The sequence below is a fragment of the Macrobrachium rosenbergii genome, chromosome 36 (assembly GCF_040412425.1).
Source record: "Macrobrachium rosenbergii isolate ZJJX-2024 chromosome 36, ASM4041242v1, whole genome shotgun sequence".
NCBI classification, from domain to species: domain Eukaryota; kingdom Metazoa; phylum Arthropoda; class Malacostraca; order Decapoda; family Palaemonidae; genus Macrobrachium; species Macrobrachium rosenbergii.
The window spans coordinates 12721944-12737386 of record NC_089776.1 but is presented as its reverse complement, the minus strand read 5'-3'; the positions used below and the strand labels follow the sequence as shown (position 1 = coordinate 12737386).

The 15443-nt window shown below is 35.9% G+C and overlaps 1 protein-coding gene across 8 annotated transcripts in view; it reads left to right on the top strand.

Annotated features, from left to right (window-relative positions):
• Nucleotides 1–931: 931 nt before the first annotated feature.
• Nucleotides 932–15443, top strand: part of Vps11 (vacuolar protein sorting 11) — a 29000-nt gene continuing 14488 nt past the window's right edge. For 4 of the 8 annotated variants that reach the window (XM_067134580.1, XM_067134576.1, XM_067134579.1 and 1 more), the window contains exons 1-11: nt 932–1051; nt 7054–7122; nt 8712–8885; nt 10035–10278; nt 10913–11079; nt 11396–11485; nt 12150–12277; nt 12508–12717; nt 12918–13071; nt 13298–13444; nt 14082–14245. In XM_067134580.1, the coding sequence (XP_066990681.1) occupies nt 998–1051; nt 7054–7122; nt 8712–8885; nt 10035–10278; nt 10913–11079; nt 11396–11485; nt 12150–12277; nt 12508–12717; nt 12918–13071; nt 13298–13444; nt 14082–14245 (1601 nt within the window). In that variant the 5' untranslated portion in view covers nt 932–997. Of the gene's footprint in view, nt 1052–4253; nt 4576–7053; nt 7123–8711; nt 8886–10034; nt 10279–10912; nt 11080–11395; nt 11486–12149; nt 12278–12507; nt 12718–12917; nt 13072–13297; nt 13445–14081; nt 14246–15443 lie in introns of those variants that run through there. The other 4 variants (XM_067134578.1, XM_067134577.1, XM_067134582.1 and 1 more) reach the window with 3 other exon arrangements.

Below are 15443 nucleotides of genomic sequence, written 5' to 3'. Positions count from 1 at the left end.
TAGTAACTTAGTTTACAAAATCCCAGGAATGGACTGTGGTTCCTTCTAATTGGGCTGCTCTCTCTCTCTCTCTCTCTCTCTCTCTCTCTCTCTCTCTCTCTCTCTCTCTCTCTCTCTCTCTCTCTCTCTGTTCTCTTGAGTGGAAAACCATATGAGATTGATTGGTCCCTCAGTTGTACAATATATGATAACATTGTCCCTAGAAACCCTAGAGAATCTCCATTAAAATATAATTATAACAAATGTATATGTTTAATCCAAGTCTAGGCCTATATGCGTTTGACCCTATTCTGCACCGAAGATAGACTCAAGATTATCAGCAGTTCTTTAAAATGCAAGGTCTTTAGGTCTTGTGAAAATACCTTTTTTTTTTACCTTTTTCTTCGCACCTGAGTTAATCCAGGACAGATGTTCTTCATCTGATTGCTGCAGGCATAAAAATGGCCGTTTTTTCTTAAGCAGACTATTTGGTGACCTTTTTGGGCATGCTTTAAAATAGCAGCATTGTTTCACTTTCCTCGTGGCCATATACTCAGATTATTATGTGACTGTGAAATATGGATCCAAAAACGATATCAGAACAACAAAGCGAGGCCCTTAATTGACATCTGACTTGAGAGAGAGAGAGAGAGAGAGTACTAAACATTGTTACAGAAACATCAAAATGTAGCATGTAGCTTTCCAGGTCCTTCGGAATACTATTTTCCACTAGATTTCGATGGAGGTCAAGGGTTAGCTACAGTGTGATTCCAAGTCCATCTCTGGGCTTGGGTGTGAATGACCTATTGACCTAGAACAACAAAGGCCAGAGTTCAACGCAGGACCTGAGATGAAACATGTTCCCGCCAGCAGTGGACCAAAGCAAGCATCAGTCCACGCGGAATTCGGGGGTCACGTGACACCAACAGGAGATTTACTAAGACCTCGGTCTAAATTCCAATAGTGTGCATTTGGGAGGACCAAGCTTCAGAGATATCACGGGTGGCTGATCGCTGATATGGAAATAGATACCGGATTTCTACTACATCCTCCAGATAATGGACATGGCTTGGTGAGTGTAGGGGATGCCTCTCGATTTTGTAGACATTTTTTACAAAACACAGGTCACTCGTCGAGTACGGTCTTTGTCTGACGAAAGTGGGCGGTCTTGGTAAGACCTACAAAGTTTAGCATGTCGAGATCTTATCCAGACGCTAAAAAATATACTGCAGTATATTTCTTTGACAAAATATTCCCCCTATGGTGGCTGACTATTTATATAAAGCATAATTTAATTATCTGAACAGATTAATGACCCTTTCGTTCGATGCTGACGAGTCAGCTGTTCCGTAGAGGGCAAACAGGGTAAAAACAGATGACTGTATAACCCAGGTACTCCTGCTTGTAGGATAGGATTGTATCCTGCGCAGCTACTGCGCAGGATCATTTACTATCGTCCGGTGCTATTGCTTTCTACGACATAAATCGCTACAATGAAAATAAGAACAATAGCGCTGGGTTCGTAAAATGGCAGTTTCAACCCAATGATGCATATCACTAGAGATGGAGTGGTGGTTTCTAACGAGGAAGAATGATAGAAAATGGTGCAAAAAGAATTTCATATCTACTTTAAATGGAAACTGGCGGTTTTGGACATACTTCACCACTGAGTCTAATAACTAACGCAGTCCTAAAATTCCATGTGGCTCTGTTCAGTCCTACTGGCGCTGCGCAGTTTTTTTTTTTTTTCACTTCTGCAGAAAACAAACATTTTAAAACGTCATCAGCCTTCAGTCATAAAAACCATCATGTAAATACTTATGAAGTTATTACTCAGCATCATTCTTTGGAAGATTCACACCCATAAATAAACTAGATGTATTTCTAATGCTGAAGACGGCATGTCTCGCTGTCTGCGAATAACCACATTAATCAATAAGGCTGTTGTCATACATAATTTCATGCTACCCTCCAGCAAATAACGTGTAAATGTAAATTGTTAGTTTTCTATATAAAGGTCCGCAGACCATGAACACACACACACTCTCTCTCTCTCTCTCTCTCTCTCTCTCTCTCTCTCTCTCTCTCTCTCTCTCTCTCCATTAGTCTATAAAGTTTTGTATCTTTGCTGTCCTATTTCGTAAATAGTTTTATTACGGCTGATGAAGCATAAATAGTTTGGCTGGCAACCCCTTGGAATAATCTTGTTTCAAATATATATTCGCTAATCCACCCACAACTCTCTCTCTCTCTCTCTCTCTCTCTCTCTCTCTCTCTCTCTCTCTCTCTCTCTCTCTCTCTCTCTCTCTCTCTCACAGAGTTCCTGCTTTCCATACTTCTTTCCGTTTCGCAAAATGGTTCCCTTCACCGCTGAGAATATTCTCCCATATTTTTTTCTTTCACTTTCTTATTCTTTATGAAGTTATTGAATTGCAGCATTTGATAAACGCCACCACCCACTGCTTTCACCTATTTTCGTTGTCGGTGTCAGGTCGGGCCACGAACAAACATGGTGTAGGCATACTAAATTTCAAGCTTAACAATTTAGATGGGGAAGCCGCGTTACTTCCACTGAAATGCTAACGAAGGCATAATCATTACAAATGAAATCAGATCGTCATCTTGTCTGGCGTTTGTCTGTTATAATTATTTCTGCATGTGACTGAATCTCGTGGAAAGCTGAACCGAAATGGCGAGCCTTGCGACTTAGGCCTAACGCTTGGTTCTCGTAAAAGTGGAGCAGACGACTTTTTCCTGTTTTAATATCTTCCTGTCTGTGAGGTTTATCAGTCTCGGCTATTCCTGTTGTGTGAGCTATAAACAATGGCGTCATACTACGTTGAGCACACTAATGTTTGAATGAATAAAATATTCTGTCTTTCTACCTCCATGTTAGGCCTAGGTGACAACGTTAGAAGCCGACCACATCCAAGCCTGGCTTGTTCTTACACTTTACATAATATGTAGTCACAGGAAGGATTAAGATATGAAAAACAATTTAAGAATCCAAAGAATTTACTGGAAAGGGGAGTTATTTATTGACATCCGTTGTATCCAAAGATCACATATCTTATAACTAATGTTAATGCGATAGACTCAGTGTGGTTTGACCTGTGAAAATCGTATTTCACAAATTGCCTTCCTTTTTTCTGTATCTAAGTCTGCACTATGTCGTTAAAAAGGAAAAGGATAAAAAAATCATAGAAAGTATAGAGAATTAATTTCTCTGGGAAGACTTTAGCTATAGGCCTACTGTGCTTGATGATTCTGAGTATTTGACAGTACTTAGTATTGCCTTCGACCCAAAGTTTTCAGTCTAACGGTTCTTGAAAATATCCCTCCAAAATTGCCAGAAACTGCACATTGTTCATAAGGCTTCTTGTCTCCACAGATATGACGGTGTTCGTCACATTCTTCAACTTGCTAATGCTACCATTTTTGGAATACTGAATACTGCTTGCCTGCCTGGATGCGTGAATTGAGCCTTTCAAACAAAGTTTAGATCACGGCTAAAAAGGAATACTGTTAGGCTAACTTCCAGAAACTCAGTTTCAACAGGAAACTCGTATTTAGCAAAGAATCAGCTTCCTGTCATACTACCAGACGTTTTTCTTTATCTGCCGTTCATTGTTTCGTTGTTTTTGCATGTAAATATTCCACTGTTTATTAATCCATCTGTTTTGATTTGTTTGGCATAGCCCCCATTTTTTCTTTCTCTTTTATCACATATTGCCAACTATACCCAAAGTGGAGCAAGATAATACAGTGCTAATATCCAAATTTGGTTTCAAAATAAATTCATTTATCTCTACACTACGCCTTGCGTAGTCGCTCGATGTCTAAGAAACAATACTATAAACTCATTGGTATTCTACATCTTCACCCTCGTGATCCTATTGTCAACTTCAATACAGTCGTAATCATCACCATCATCAAGAATATATAAATAAAATAATACGTACATAAATAGTACTGTATGAAGACTGATATTTCATTCTAAGAGCAAAGACATACATTAACAAAAGTGAGGGAAACTGTAGGTTACAACTAACAAAAATATAAATAAATTGAAACGGGCCCTCTTCTTAGCCCAAGGAGGGGCTCCAAAAGTAAATATGGAAGGTGGAAGATGAAGGTGACGATAAAGTAGGGAACACAGTGATGTGGGCATTATAAAATTCATTAAAAAATAAAGCAAAACTATAAAACATTACTGTAAAACTTTAAAAAATATTACGAGGAATTCTTTGCAGATTGTCAGGCTGACAGAAAGTAAATATGGACGATGGGGATGGTACAATAGGCATCACAGTGATGTGGCATCATAAAATGCATTAAAAAATAAGTAAGACTGTAAGGTTTGTTTGACAATATTACGAGAAATTCTTTGCCAAGTCTTGCTGGAATAAAGAGACAGCACGAAAATCTACCATTTTGAGAACTAAACGCCTCACAATTCCCGAAAGCCCAACAGATAATCCACTGCCAATTGACATTTGTGGGAGGAGAGACAGCTGATGTAAACATTGGGAGGAATCTGATTATTTTCGAGTAAATTTGAAGCAAACTGCGATACTTATGGCAGCCTTACTTCAGGTGAGGCTTGAATCGTACTTTAATAAGAAATTTGTTTATTATTTTATTTAATAAAGGTCCAAGATTTTGCTCTGAAGGGTGTAATAAAGGCTAATGGGTAGCACCGCCTTACCGATAGGGTAAGCTGGGCCTTTCGGCTTGTCGCAATTGGATTTTTGAACTTTGACCTCATTGCCAACTTGTCTGAATATTCTTTTGATTAATTTTAATTATTGATTTTATATAGAGTGGCCTTCGATGTCGCTTAGACTAGTTAATCCATTAGGAGGCCTATAAGAAAATTAGCATAGCCTGTAGAGCGTAGCCTTTGTTTAATGGATAATTTAGACAATTTATCAATGCTATTCATAATTAGAATTAGAGTATATATTAATATTTCTGTCACCTTTCCCAACAGTCGAGGCTAAATCTACTGCAAATACATGAATTGTTAGAACTGAAGACTACAACTGCACTACTCTGACTCGGTAACTGCTACTTTACATGCAAAATGGGTGCTGTGTGTGGTACCAGCCCCGGTAGAACTAAGCAATAGCTCCACATGGGATATTATTATGGAAATTGATTTTTCATTCAGTATTTTGGTTGCTAATCAAGAGTTTACCATTTTTTTTGTCAGTCGACTGTAATTAACCTGTTAATTATTAACTTCAGAAGTTGTATGCTGGCCATCCTGGAATGCTATCACGCATGCGTAGTGTTATAGGGGAGCTTTTGGTAAAAAGTAGAGTTTCCTTCACTGGGGGTCCCAGGGCAGCATTGTTAGGTTAGTATATTTTCTTTTATAATAGGTTTCTTTAACCAGTCCCTTCTTGAACATATGGCTCCCTAATGACTTGCACATGCATGGAACCATTCCATAACAACAACACAGTCCGGTTTTTCTCCCAACGTTTTCCCCCGCCCAAAACCCTGTGTTCCCAAAGGGTCCCCAACCATGTTGGGCAGATATGAGGTTAATAACAATTAAGCAACAATAAACAACACCACCTCCTTCATCAGCAACATTAAAGTATAGGAAAAATCAATTTCCAAGGTAATAGTCCATGCAGAGATGTTGCTTAGATTGACCTCTGCCCCTTGGCAATGGTCAGAAAAATATAAACAAAAGATGGAAAATATAAACATGTACAAAAGACAAACATGAAAAAAAGGCAGTAAATACTCTGGTTGTGACTGGTAGTAACCAGGCCACAGTAGTAGTCGTCAGTTTTACCATTTACATTTCTTTTAATTATTTTCAATTATCGCATTTGTGTAGGGAGGTCGTCACGTAGGCTTAAGATATAGGCCTACTAGGTTAATCCATCGGTAAGAAAAAATATACATAGCCAAACAGACAGAAGGCCTTAGCATTTGTTTATTGGATAATTTAAACTATTTAGCTGTTTTATTCATAATGAGAGGTAGATTAGAGCATATTGATATTCCTGTCACCCTCCTGCACAGTCTAGGCTAATTCAGTCGTCACAGTGCAAATGCTAGGCTAGCCTATAAGTAAACCATTTGGGGTAAAGCTAGGATCCATAAATGCCTCACCATATAGGCTTTGTAAATCTTATATCTTTTCGACTAATTCATCTGCAAATACATGAACTCCTTATCTCATATTTTGATATTTCTAACTATTATTTTTGGTGCAAACCACTCATTTTTGTTTCCATAGTCCCATATAATTATGGAGTGACCCTAATGGGAAATGCTCGTTTTTAAGGGGGAAAGTAAAAACTGAATGGATTGCACCAACAAGAATGGTCTGAAATAGATAACCATATTGTAAGCCTTCAGAAGAATGTACCATTCACGTCAAATTAAGTCAGTGCAGGTTGAGAGCAGTGGAAGGCTAATTGGTCCGTAACTACCAGCCAATGCATACTTAACTCTTTTGAAGATGCATAGCATTGCCATATATCTTTCCATCTGGAAAAATATTTAAGAAACAAAATTATAAAATATATAGTTTGGGAGACTGGACCTTAGAGGTCATTATGTATAAATAGCAAGAAAATCATATTTAAATATTTACCCAAACCATTGCATATAAGTTTTCTGATAATTTTCTAACATCTCATGTTTGAAAATAAAGTTTGGTGAGAAGTGATTCAGGTTGATAGTTTTCAAGAAGAGGAAAACTAGACTCAAGGGCCCTATAGAGTGCCTCAGCTTTGCAAAGTTGGCCGAAATTTGTGCCATAACTTACCTACCAGCACCACAAATCAAATGCCTGTCCGAGAAGTGATATGTTAATAAGTTTTTTCCTTACAAATATCTTTGTTTGAAGTTGTTATAGTGTGCCATATCAAAGTTCTTGGTCCAGGACAAATGTAGGAATTAGGAAGAGCACAAGTAAGTGGGAGGTAAGTTAATTATGAATAATATTTGTAAAAGTATTTTTTCTTTGAACATCCTGGATACTCAGGTTACTTGCTTTTAAGGATATGTTCTGTTTATATAAGTGTATTTTTTTTTCTCTTTCAGTGGAGAAGATTTAACTTCTTTGATATAAAAGCAAACGTAGATGGAGGGAAATTGGCTGAGGCCGTAAAGGTAAGACAGTGGTGAGCAGATTTTGTACTTACGCAGTAGTTCATTTTAAAATGTTATACTTTGCTAGCCTGTCTTTGTATTTCTAAAAAACAAAATTGAAATTCTTATTGGAGAAAACTATTTGTTCTTCAGACACATTATGGTAGATTTTAGGTTTTGTAGGCATGAAATCTGAACCTGTTCATGCTTTTTGTTAATGGGATTAATGCTTCAGCCTGGTTTGTTTTCTGTTTCAAGTAAAAGTTTTTAGGTCTTTTATTATGGTACATTAAGCAGAGTAGGAAGTGAATTAAAAGTTTTTATGCATGTGTTCATATAGCCTTGTAATAGTAGTGGGAATGGCTTTACTTACGATTCTAATGTATTTATGCAACACTGGTGGAAATGATGGTACTTGGGACTTCTAAAGGCTATAGTTTTTGTATTTTCTGAATAATACATAAAGATCGAGTTATATATATCCTCAAAAACTTACAATGGATGTCCATTCTCTTACCATTTGAGAATTCATTGAATCTTTACTGTTTGCATCCCTCTCAGAAATTCTGGGACCTAAATGGTAAGAGGTTATTACAATAGTGGGATAATGTCAAAAGGAAATATCACCAAGATATTTTTCATATACTGTACTCTAAACTTCCTGTATATGAAAGTCCTCAGGCTTGTTTAAAGGATTATCACAGGAAAGTTGACAGAGTTTTTCTATTTTTATCACATCTTGCCACGTCTGCAAGCATATCTCATTTTTTACGAGAGTGATTTCTTTCCACTAATTGCTACTTGACAAAATATTTTTGTAATATCAGGTTCCCAAATGCATGAGCCGTGAATCATAGCATTTTGTAATACACTTCCAAACTTTTTCCAATTTTTGTTTTAAGTTCTGTTTTCTCTATGTAAAGAAGTAAAAACCTCATAGATACATTAATGAATTTTGTCCTGAGGACTAATACAACACTTATTTACAACTAGGCCAGCTGTGTATTTCCAGTTCTTTGAGGCAGGCTGTAATCTTTTTTCTACTTCCTTCTCAGTACTAGCCTAGTATTCAATTATGTTTTTCTTAAAGTTAGATAAGTAGTCTTATGTCCCTTTCTGGCTCAAGCTTGAAGATAACAATGATTCTTCTTGGCTAAAACCACACTGTTCTTGTCAGTAAAGCATAGGCTAAATAAGAAGTTTATTCAGTATATATTGTAGAAGATTTAATTGCTTTAAACAGTCATTTTCAGTAACAAGAACTTGGTAAAAATACATGCTTATCATGACTCTGAGGGAATATTGTGCTGTTCATGTAATACAGTTCTAATGTTTTATCTGGAGTTTACAGGCAATGTCAGAATGTTTGAACAATAAACATATTTCGAGTGTATTTTTATTAGAGATGAAAATTTATATTGACTCTCAGTATATATTTTTGGAATTGGCTCCATTTTGTCAATGTCCATTGTTTCTCTAAATTAGAAAATATCTGGATAGCAGTGGCCTTTATGTGTCATTCTTTTATGTGTATGATGTTTGTATTTGTTCTGTTTGAGCTTTACAGTGCTGGAGAGAAGCTTGATTTTCACCATGAATTGATTTTGCAGGGGGCCACTGTTACATGTTCTGCTGCTGGTCACGGTCTCGTATATATTGGGGACTCCAATGGATGTGTGCATAGCATCACTCGGCAGTTAAGGCTGGAGTCCTTTCAAGCATACGAACAGTCTTTGAAAACAATTATTGCCTTTGACCATACAAGGATTATTGTGACTGTTGCAGTAAGTATGATGCATTTGTTTATTTTTGTATATTTTACTTGATGTAAGATGTGGGAGAAATACAGTGATATAGATTTTTTGGACCGGTAATTTTGATGTAAGAAAAAGTACTGTATACAACTTTAAGCCAGGCGCTCCAATCTAGCTGAGACACTAAAGCCCCATTAAATGAGCTGTTGAGTAGAGACCTGGCCAACTGAGTGTTATATTCCCAAGAAAGTTTCACAAATGTCTGGCATCCACAAGAGAGATGACATGACAATGGAGATGGTGAGCACAAAAGTGATGAAAAGGGAAGAGGAGAAATTAATCGCAGTAGTCGCAGGACAAAGACCTGTAGTAAAACTCAGAAAATCATGGTGAAAAGACATAGATTAAGACCTTGTCTGAAAGGGAATTCATGCATAAATGGCACTAGACAAAAGAGAGTGTAGAGAAAGAACTCATTCCATGTTTAACTCTGAGAAGGAAACATCTTAAGTAAATGTGTTGAAGATTCTAATATGATGAGACATTGAAATTGAAGTTAAAATTTCTTGCATACCAGCTGGGTGGTTTTCCTGTCAGAGAAAAATATCTGGAAACTCATCAGTGCATCACCTCTATCATTAGTAACTCAGCTATTCAGCATCAGTAAAAGTGGCATGATTTGTAAGAGCATATACAAAATTGATGATATTTAGTATTTTCACATGTACAAATTATTTGAATTTTATGGGAGTGCATTTTATGCTAACCTTCAGTTAGTAAACATTTCTGGTTGGCAGACAGAATCAAGAGGTTAGAGCGTCTGGAAGTTGAGATTAGCTTTCTCATATTAATGAGGATTTCACCCCTCATTCAGTCATCACCAACCATTTTCTGTCCAGCTTGGTTTTTCAGCTTAACAAGGCATTCACACTTAAGTGAAATTAGTTTTGTATCCATGAAACACATAGATAATTGATGGGGACTTTTATGTTTTTAGTTTTGCAATATTTATTTGTCACGTCAACTAAACAGAAGAATTTTTCAATGTATTATGAAGGGCAAGAAAGAAATTTGATCACGAAATTTTATGCTTACAGTTTTCCTCTAGATAAAATTAGATGGATTTTTGTATTTTTCTTTTATTTTTCATTGCTATTTGTTTATATTTTTTGTTTGTAGGACGGCAAAGATGGCTCATCAGAGATTAAAGTATGGTCTCCAGATAAAACAGACGTTCAGGGTCGACCCTTGTGTTTGCGTACAGTCCTGCCTGATCCAAGGCCACCCCAGACTAGTAGTAGTCGAGGAAACGCAGCTGCCCAACGAAATGAAAGACCACCTAAAGTTACTGCAATAGCTGTGCACCCAAACTTATCACTGATGGCTGTTGGAATGGCTGATGGTTCTGTTATGCTGTACAGAGGTTAGTTTTATTTTGTGTATGCATAATAGAATTTTGTATTTGTAATGAATCAGTAGGCACTAACTTGAACCAGCTTATGGGTAGTTACTGTGACTTGATCATAGCTGGCTAACATCTAGCTGGAGGCTTGAAAAGTGACATTTCTAAGTCAGACCTAAGCTCCTACCACTGGAGACTTACTAAGGGACATGTAATCAAAGATGGTTGTTCAGAAAGTATTCCTTTCAGTCAGTGTTTGGCATTTGCTTATGTTTTAAAGAAAGACCTTATGATTTATAATTAAAATTGTCAACACTCAAGCAAACATTTGCTACCTAGGAAGTAACTCAATATTAACTCCAGATCACTCAACTGATATTATATGTAAACAACACCAGTATTAGATACTGATTGAGAATCCAGAAGTAAATGTTTTTTATATTGACATACTTGCTGGCAGTACATCAGATTTGTGAATTGAACAAGTATGATATTTTTGCATTTTAGGAATTTAATGTCATAGTGACCCAAAGAAGAATACTATGCATTTAGTGACCCTGTGGTGGGAACTGCTGGTTTAATATAATGGCTGAGTTTGTGTAGTATTATCTTATGAAACAGTACAGTACTTTAAAACATGATTCTTTATTTGCAGGGGAAGTAAGTCGAGATCGTGGAAGTAAGTGCCGTGTTATAGCCACCTGCTCGGGAGCTGTCACTTCCCTCCATTTACGTCATGGAACAAGACTGACTCATTTATTTGTAACAACTCAGACCAACATATATTCAATAAATTGCACTGCACGAGATAAAGAAACAACGGTGAGTTATTATTTCCATTTTCTATTTACGTACTTTTTTTCCTAGGTTGATAACCCAAAGGGGGTTTCAAGATCTCATAGTTTGCCTCAAAGAAGCTGACTTGTATTTTATGCCAAAGAAACTTTTTATCGTAGTCAGAATCCCAGAATGAAAATGAGCTTTTCTTAAGATCATTGCTAGTGAGAGAGTGTGAGGAATTTTTATTTGCTTTTATATTTTGATGTAGAAAATAAATTTGATTTTCTTATGGATGCTTAAATGTGCTCTGTTTTCATAATATTTGGTAAGATATTGAGCAAAAAGTTCTTCTTTGCAGATAGAGCTTGACTCAGTAGGTTGTAAGCCTGGTTGTTCAACACTAGCAGATGGACGTCACGAGCATCATTTCTTAGTAGCAAGGCCCGATGTAAGTTTGAAGCGTCATTTTAATGAAAACTTAAAATGTTCTATATGTAGTAGGTAAATTTAACTTGTCTTGATAATAAGATACTCACAAGATCTTTTTCTTGCCTAGTCAGCATTTGATATAGGAATCAAACATTTTCGTTATGTTGTCTTAAGAGTACTGTACTTAGAAAAGTTCTTGAGTAGTAGCTCTGCTGACCTGTTTCATATTTTTCTAAGCAATTAACAAAGGAGAGTTGTTGTTAAAGTTGTTTTTAAAAGAGCATAGACCTATCTTGCCTGATTTTCCAGAGGGTAGTGTTCTGGAACTTAAGTTTTATTTAGACTTAACATATGGAATGATTGTTATCCATTTGCAGTAGATATTTAAGGTGAATCAGTGCTACAGGCAGGGGGTGGGGGTGGAGGGAGAATGCCAGTAAGACTAAAATTTTAATGGTTACCTCTCACTTTACAATTTTCTTTGTAAATTATTTTTAATATTTAGCAATATACTTGATGTTCCTAGTGCATTTACCTTTCTTTAACACACCTTTTAAAAAGGAGATTTCTGAATTATGTGACCTTTTTCATTTTTTGTTGAAGATGCCTGTAAACTGTAGAAAGTATTTGGAACATTTTCTGCTTGCTATTTTAATTGTTTCAATTCTAAATATATATTTCAGGCTATATACAGCTATACAACAGATAGTCGGGGATCTTGTTATGTGTTTGAGGGTGAGAAATCCAGAGTTTCATGGTTCAAAGGCTACCTTATTGTCGCAGCTGTAGAAAAGGGCTTGGCAGGTGGCAGGTAATATAATTTTTTCATAATCTCATACACAAAAATTGGAACTGAACAGCGTAAGCTCAAATATTTCTCCATCAATACATATTCAGTATCTGAAGACAAACAATTCTTAGTATCATAATGTAGATAATTTTTAAATATCTAAATGGATTTTCTTTTTCATGAGAAGTGAAAATGAATATTGACATTGTTACTGTATTACATTTTTGAGGTCTGATTTTTTTTTGTTGCAGGAACAGTGAAGAGAGCATCATTGTCTACGATCTTACCAATAAACTGGTTGCCTTAAGCACACAAGTCCAAGGGCTAGCAGGTGCTGTAGGAGAATGGGGAAGTCTGTACCTTGTCACAAGGGAACCCTCTATCATTCATATAATGGAGAAAGATCTCCATAGCAAGTTTCAGATTCTGTTTAAGAAAAACCAATTTGATGTTGCCATAAGGTGAGGATAGGAATGTTAGAGGCTGAAGTACACTGCAAATATTGCTTTGATGTTTTTTCTTTGAATAGTTATCGTAAGGCAATCATGAATTATCTTTTGTCTAGTAATTTTGGCAGTCTGGTGCAAAAGCCTTGCTGAAAATTAATAACACAACTGCCTAGTCTCAGCTTTTTGGGAGTTAACTTCCTCTTATCTTCCAGTTTAGCAAAAACTCAAAGTTGTGACCCAGAAGAAGTGGCAGAAATTCTCCGTCAGTATGGCGACTGGTTATACAGTAAAGGTAACCAGTCATCAGCAATGGATCAGTATATAAAAACCATCCCACAGCTTGAACCTTCGTATGTTATAAGAAAAGTAAGAGGAAAATATTTTGTTTCCAGTTTCGAAAATCAAAACATAAAAAAAAGCACCATATGCATGAATTTATTTGAATATAATCTACTTTTGTAATAAGATTTGAAAAATATATAAAGGTATATTTCAGGTTATTCATGAATTTAGTACCATTTCCATATTTCAGTTAATTGTTTTATTGTTTTACTCTGTAAAATAAGACTGTTAAAATATATTTTCATTACAGTACCTGGACACGCAGCATATCCATAATCTTACCACGTACCTTCAAGAGCTACACAAATCAGGTGCTGCTACAGCAGATCACACCAGCTTATTGCTTAATTGCTACACTCGTTTACGAGACACTCAGCAGCTTAATGAATTTATTATGGTAAGTTCTTAGTGGAACATGTGTATTGAATTAGATCACTATTTATAAATGAATCATATTTTGTGCTAAAAGTACCTTATTGTATATGCAGAAATATGCACTACATTCTATTAGTGATGGATTTCGTTGTCCATTCATAGCACTCTCAAATCTAAGAAAAGACATTTTAACCTTCATAGGTAAAAATAGTTCACATACAATAGTTTGTAATGTCTTTGTGGTGTGTGAAAGCTTGCTAAATATATAATTTGTGAGACATTGCAAATTATTGTGGATTTTCCTTATATATGTTTTGATGTTTTAATGTTTCCTGCTTGGAAGTACAATACAATAATTGGAAAATTCACCAAGTTCTTTAGTATGAGAATCAGTCTTGTGATGATTATCCTAATATTTTTACATGTTCCATTTTGAAACTTCCTAGGTTAATTAAGTAATTTCATTTGATTTTTAGCTGTTGGTTATTAAAATCTTTTCATTATAAAGTGTAGTACTGTGGCATTTTCTAATTGTATTGATTTATATTATTATCTCTGGGATATGTGGTTTTGGGTATATTTTAACCTTCCACAGGTTTATTGCTTATATCTGAAATTCATGTTTATTTCCCTTTCTAAAACAAGAATATTATTTACAGAGCAGAGATGGTGCAGTGGATTGCGATGTAGAGATGGGTGTCAAAGTGTGCCGTAGTGCTGGCTACTATGACCATGCTCTTGCTTTGGCTGCAAAACACAATCTTCATCAACATCATCTGGCTATCCTTATCGATGACAAAAAAGATTATGTTGCAGCATTGAGGTATGTTGGGATAGCATGGTATTTACTGTTCTTTGGTTAGCACTATTATCTTTCATGAAAGGAAATTTTTTGTCTTTATTATGAAAGGAACAAGATGGTAAGAAAAATGTGGAAAGTCAGAAGACTAGCGTATTGATCTGTGTAATGAAATGGTTGTAAGTGGAAACCTCTACTAGTGATATTTCCTTTTGATTCATATTTTCACATAGTTTTTCGTTTGGGACAGTGCTGTTTATCTCACTTCATCCTATGCGTTATTGAAATTGGTACCTTATTCGTTTGGGACAGTGCTGTTTATCTCACTTCATCCTATGCGTTATTGAAATTGGTACCTTATTCGTTTGGGACAATGCTGTTTATCTCACTTCATCCTATGCGTTATTGAAATTGGTACCTTATAGAGGAATTTTTTTCCATTTAGGGGAACAACATTCCATTGTAAATACAGTTAAGAGATAGATGATATATTACGGTACAGTGACTCCTCGACATATGTTAGAGTTACACTCCTGACCCCCTTACATATTTTGATAATTTATACATTCATGGTACATAAAAACAAAGCAAATAATATTCACCAAGTATTTTAGCTAATCCTAGACAGACTGAACAGTAGGCAAAGCAAGGACTGTGTATTAGTATTTTTATCTTTGTTTTATTAATGCCACTTATTTCCAGTGCAAGAGCATTATTATATTAGCACAGTACATTACTGTCATTTTTTTGATTAGTTCTTTGCTGTTTTATTGGCAGTTTGTCTTTTGTCTGAAGCAAAACCAATGGTTGCCCTGTATTGTATATTTTGTTTTGCTTTCACAGCCTTCCCAAGGTAGTAGTCCCTCAGTTTATCAGGTGCTTTGGGGATGTGGCCTCGTGATAAGTGGTGAATCCTGATAAGTAGCAAAGACCACCATAGTATAACTTACACTCAAACCCTCAAGGCTTCAGGGATCCCTCAGACAACAATAATTCCTTATAATATGTGGCTACAGCTAACCTGTACATTTTGCTTTTCATTCTGTTTAAGGAATTTATTTTCCAAATGCATCACTGTTAAAAAAAATAGTCCAGCAAAAGTCCATCATGATAATATGGCTTATTTGTAAAGAATTCTGATGAATTAAGGTCTGGTAAGATGAAACTTTTACCGTAGCAGTTAAAAAGTTTTAAGGTATTGCTATTTGTTACTCCATTCTTT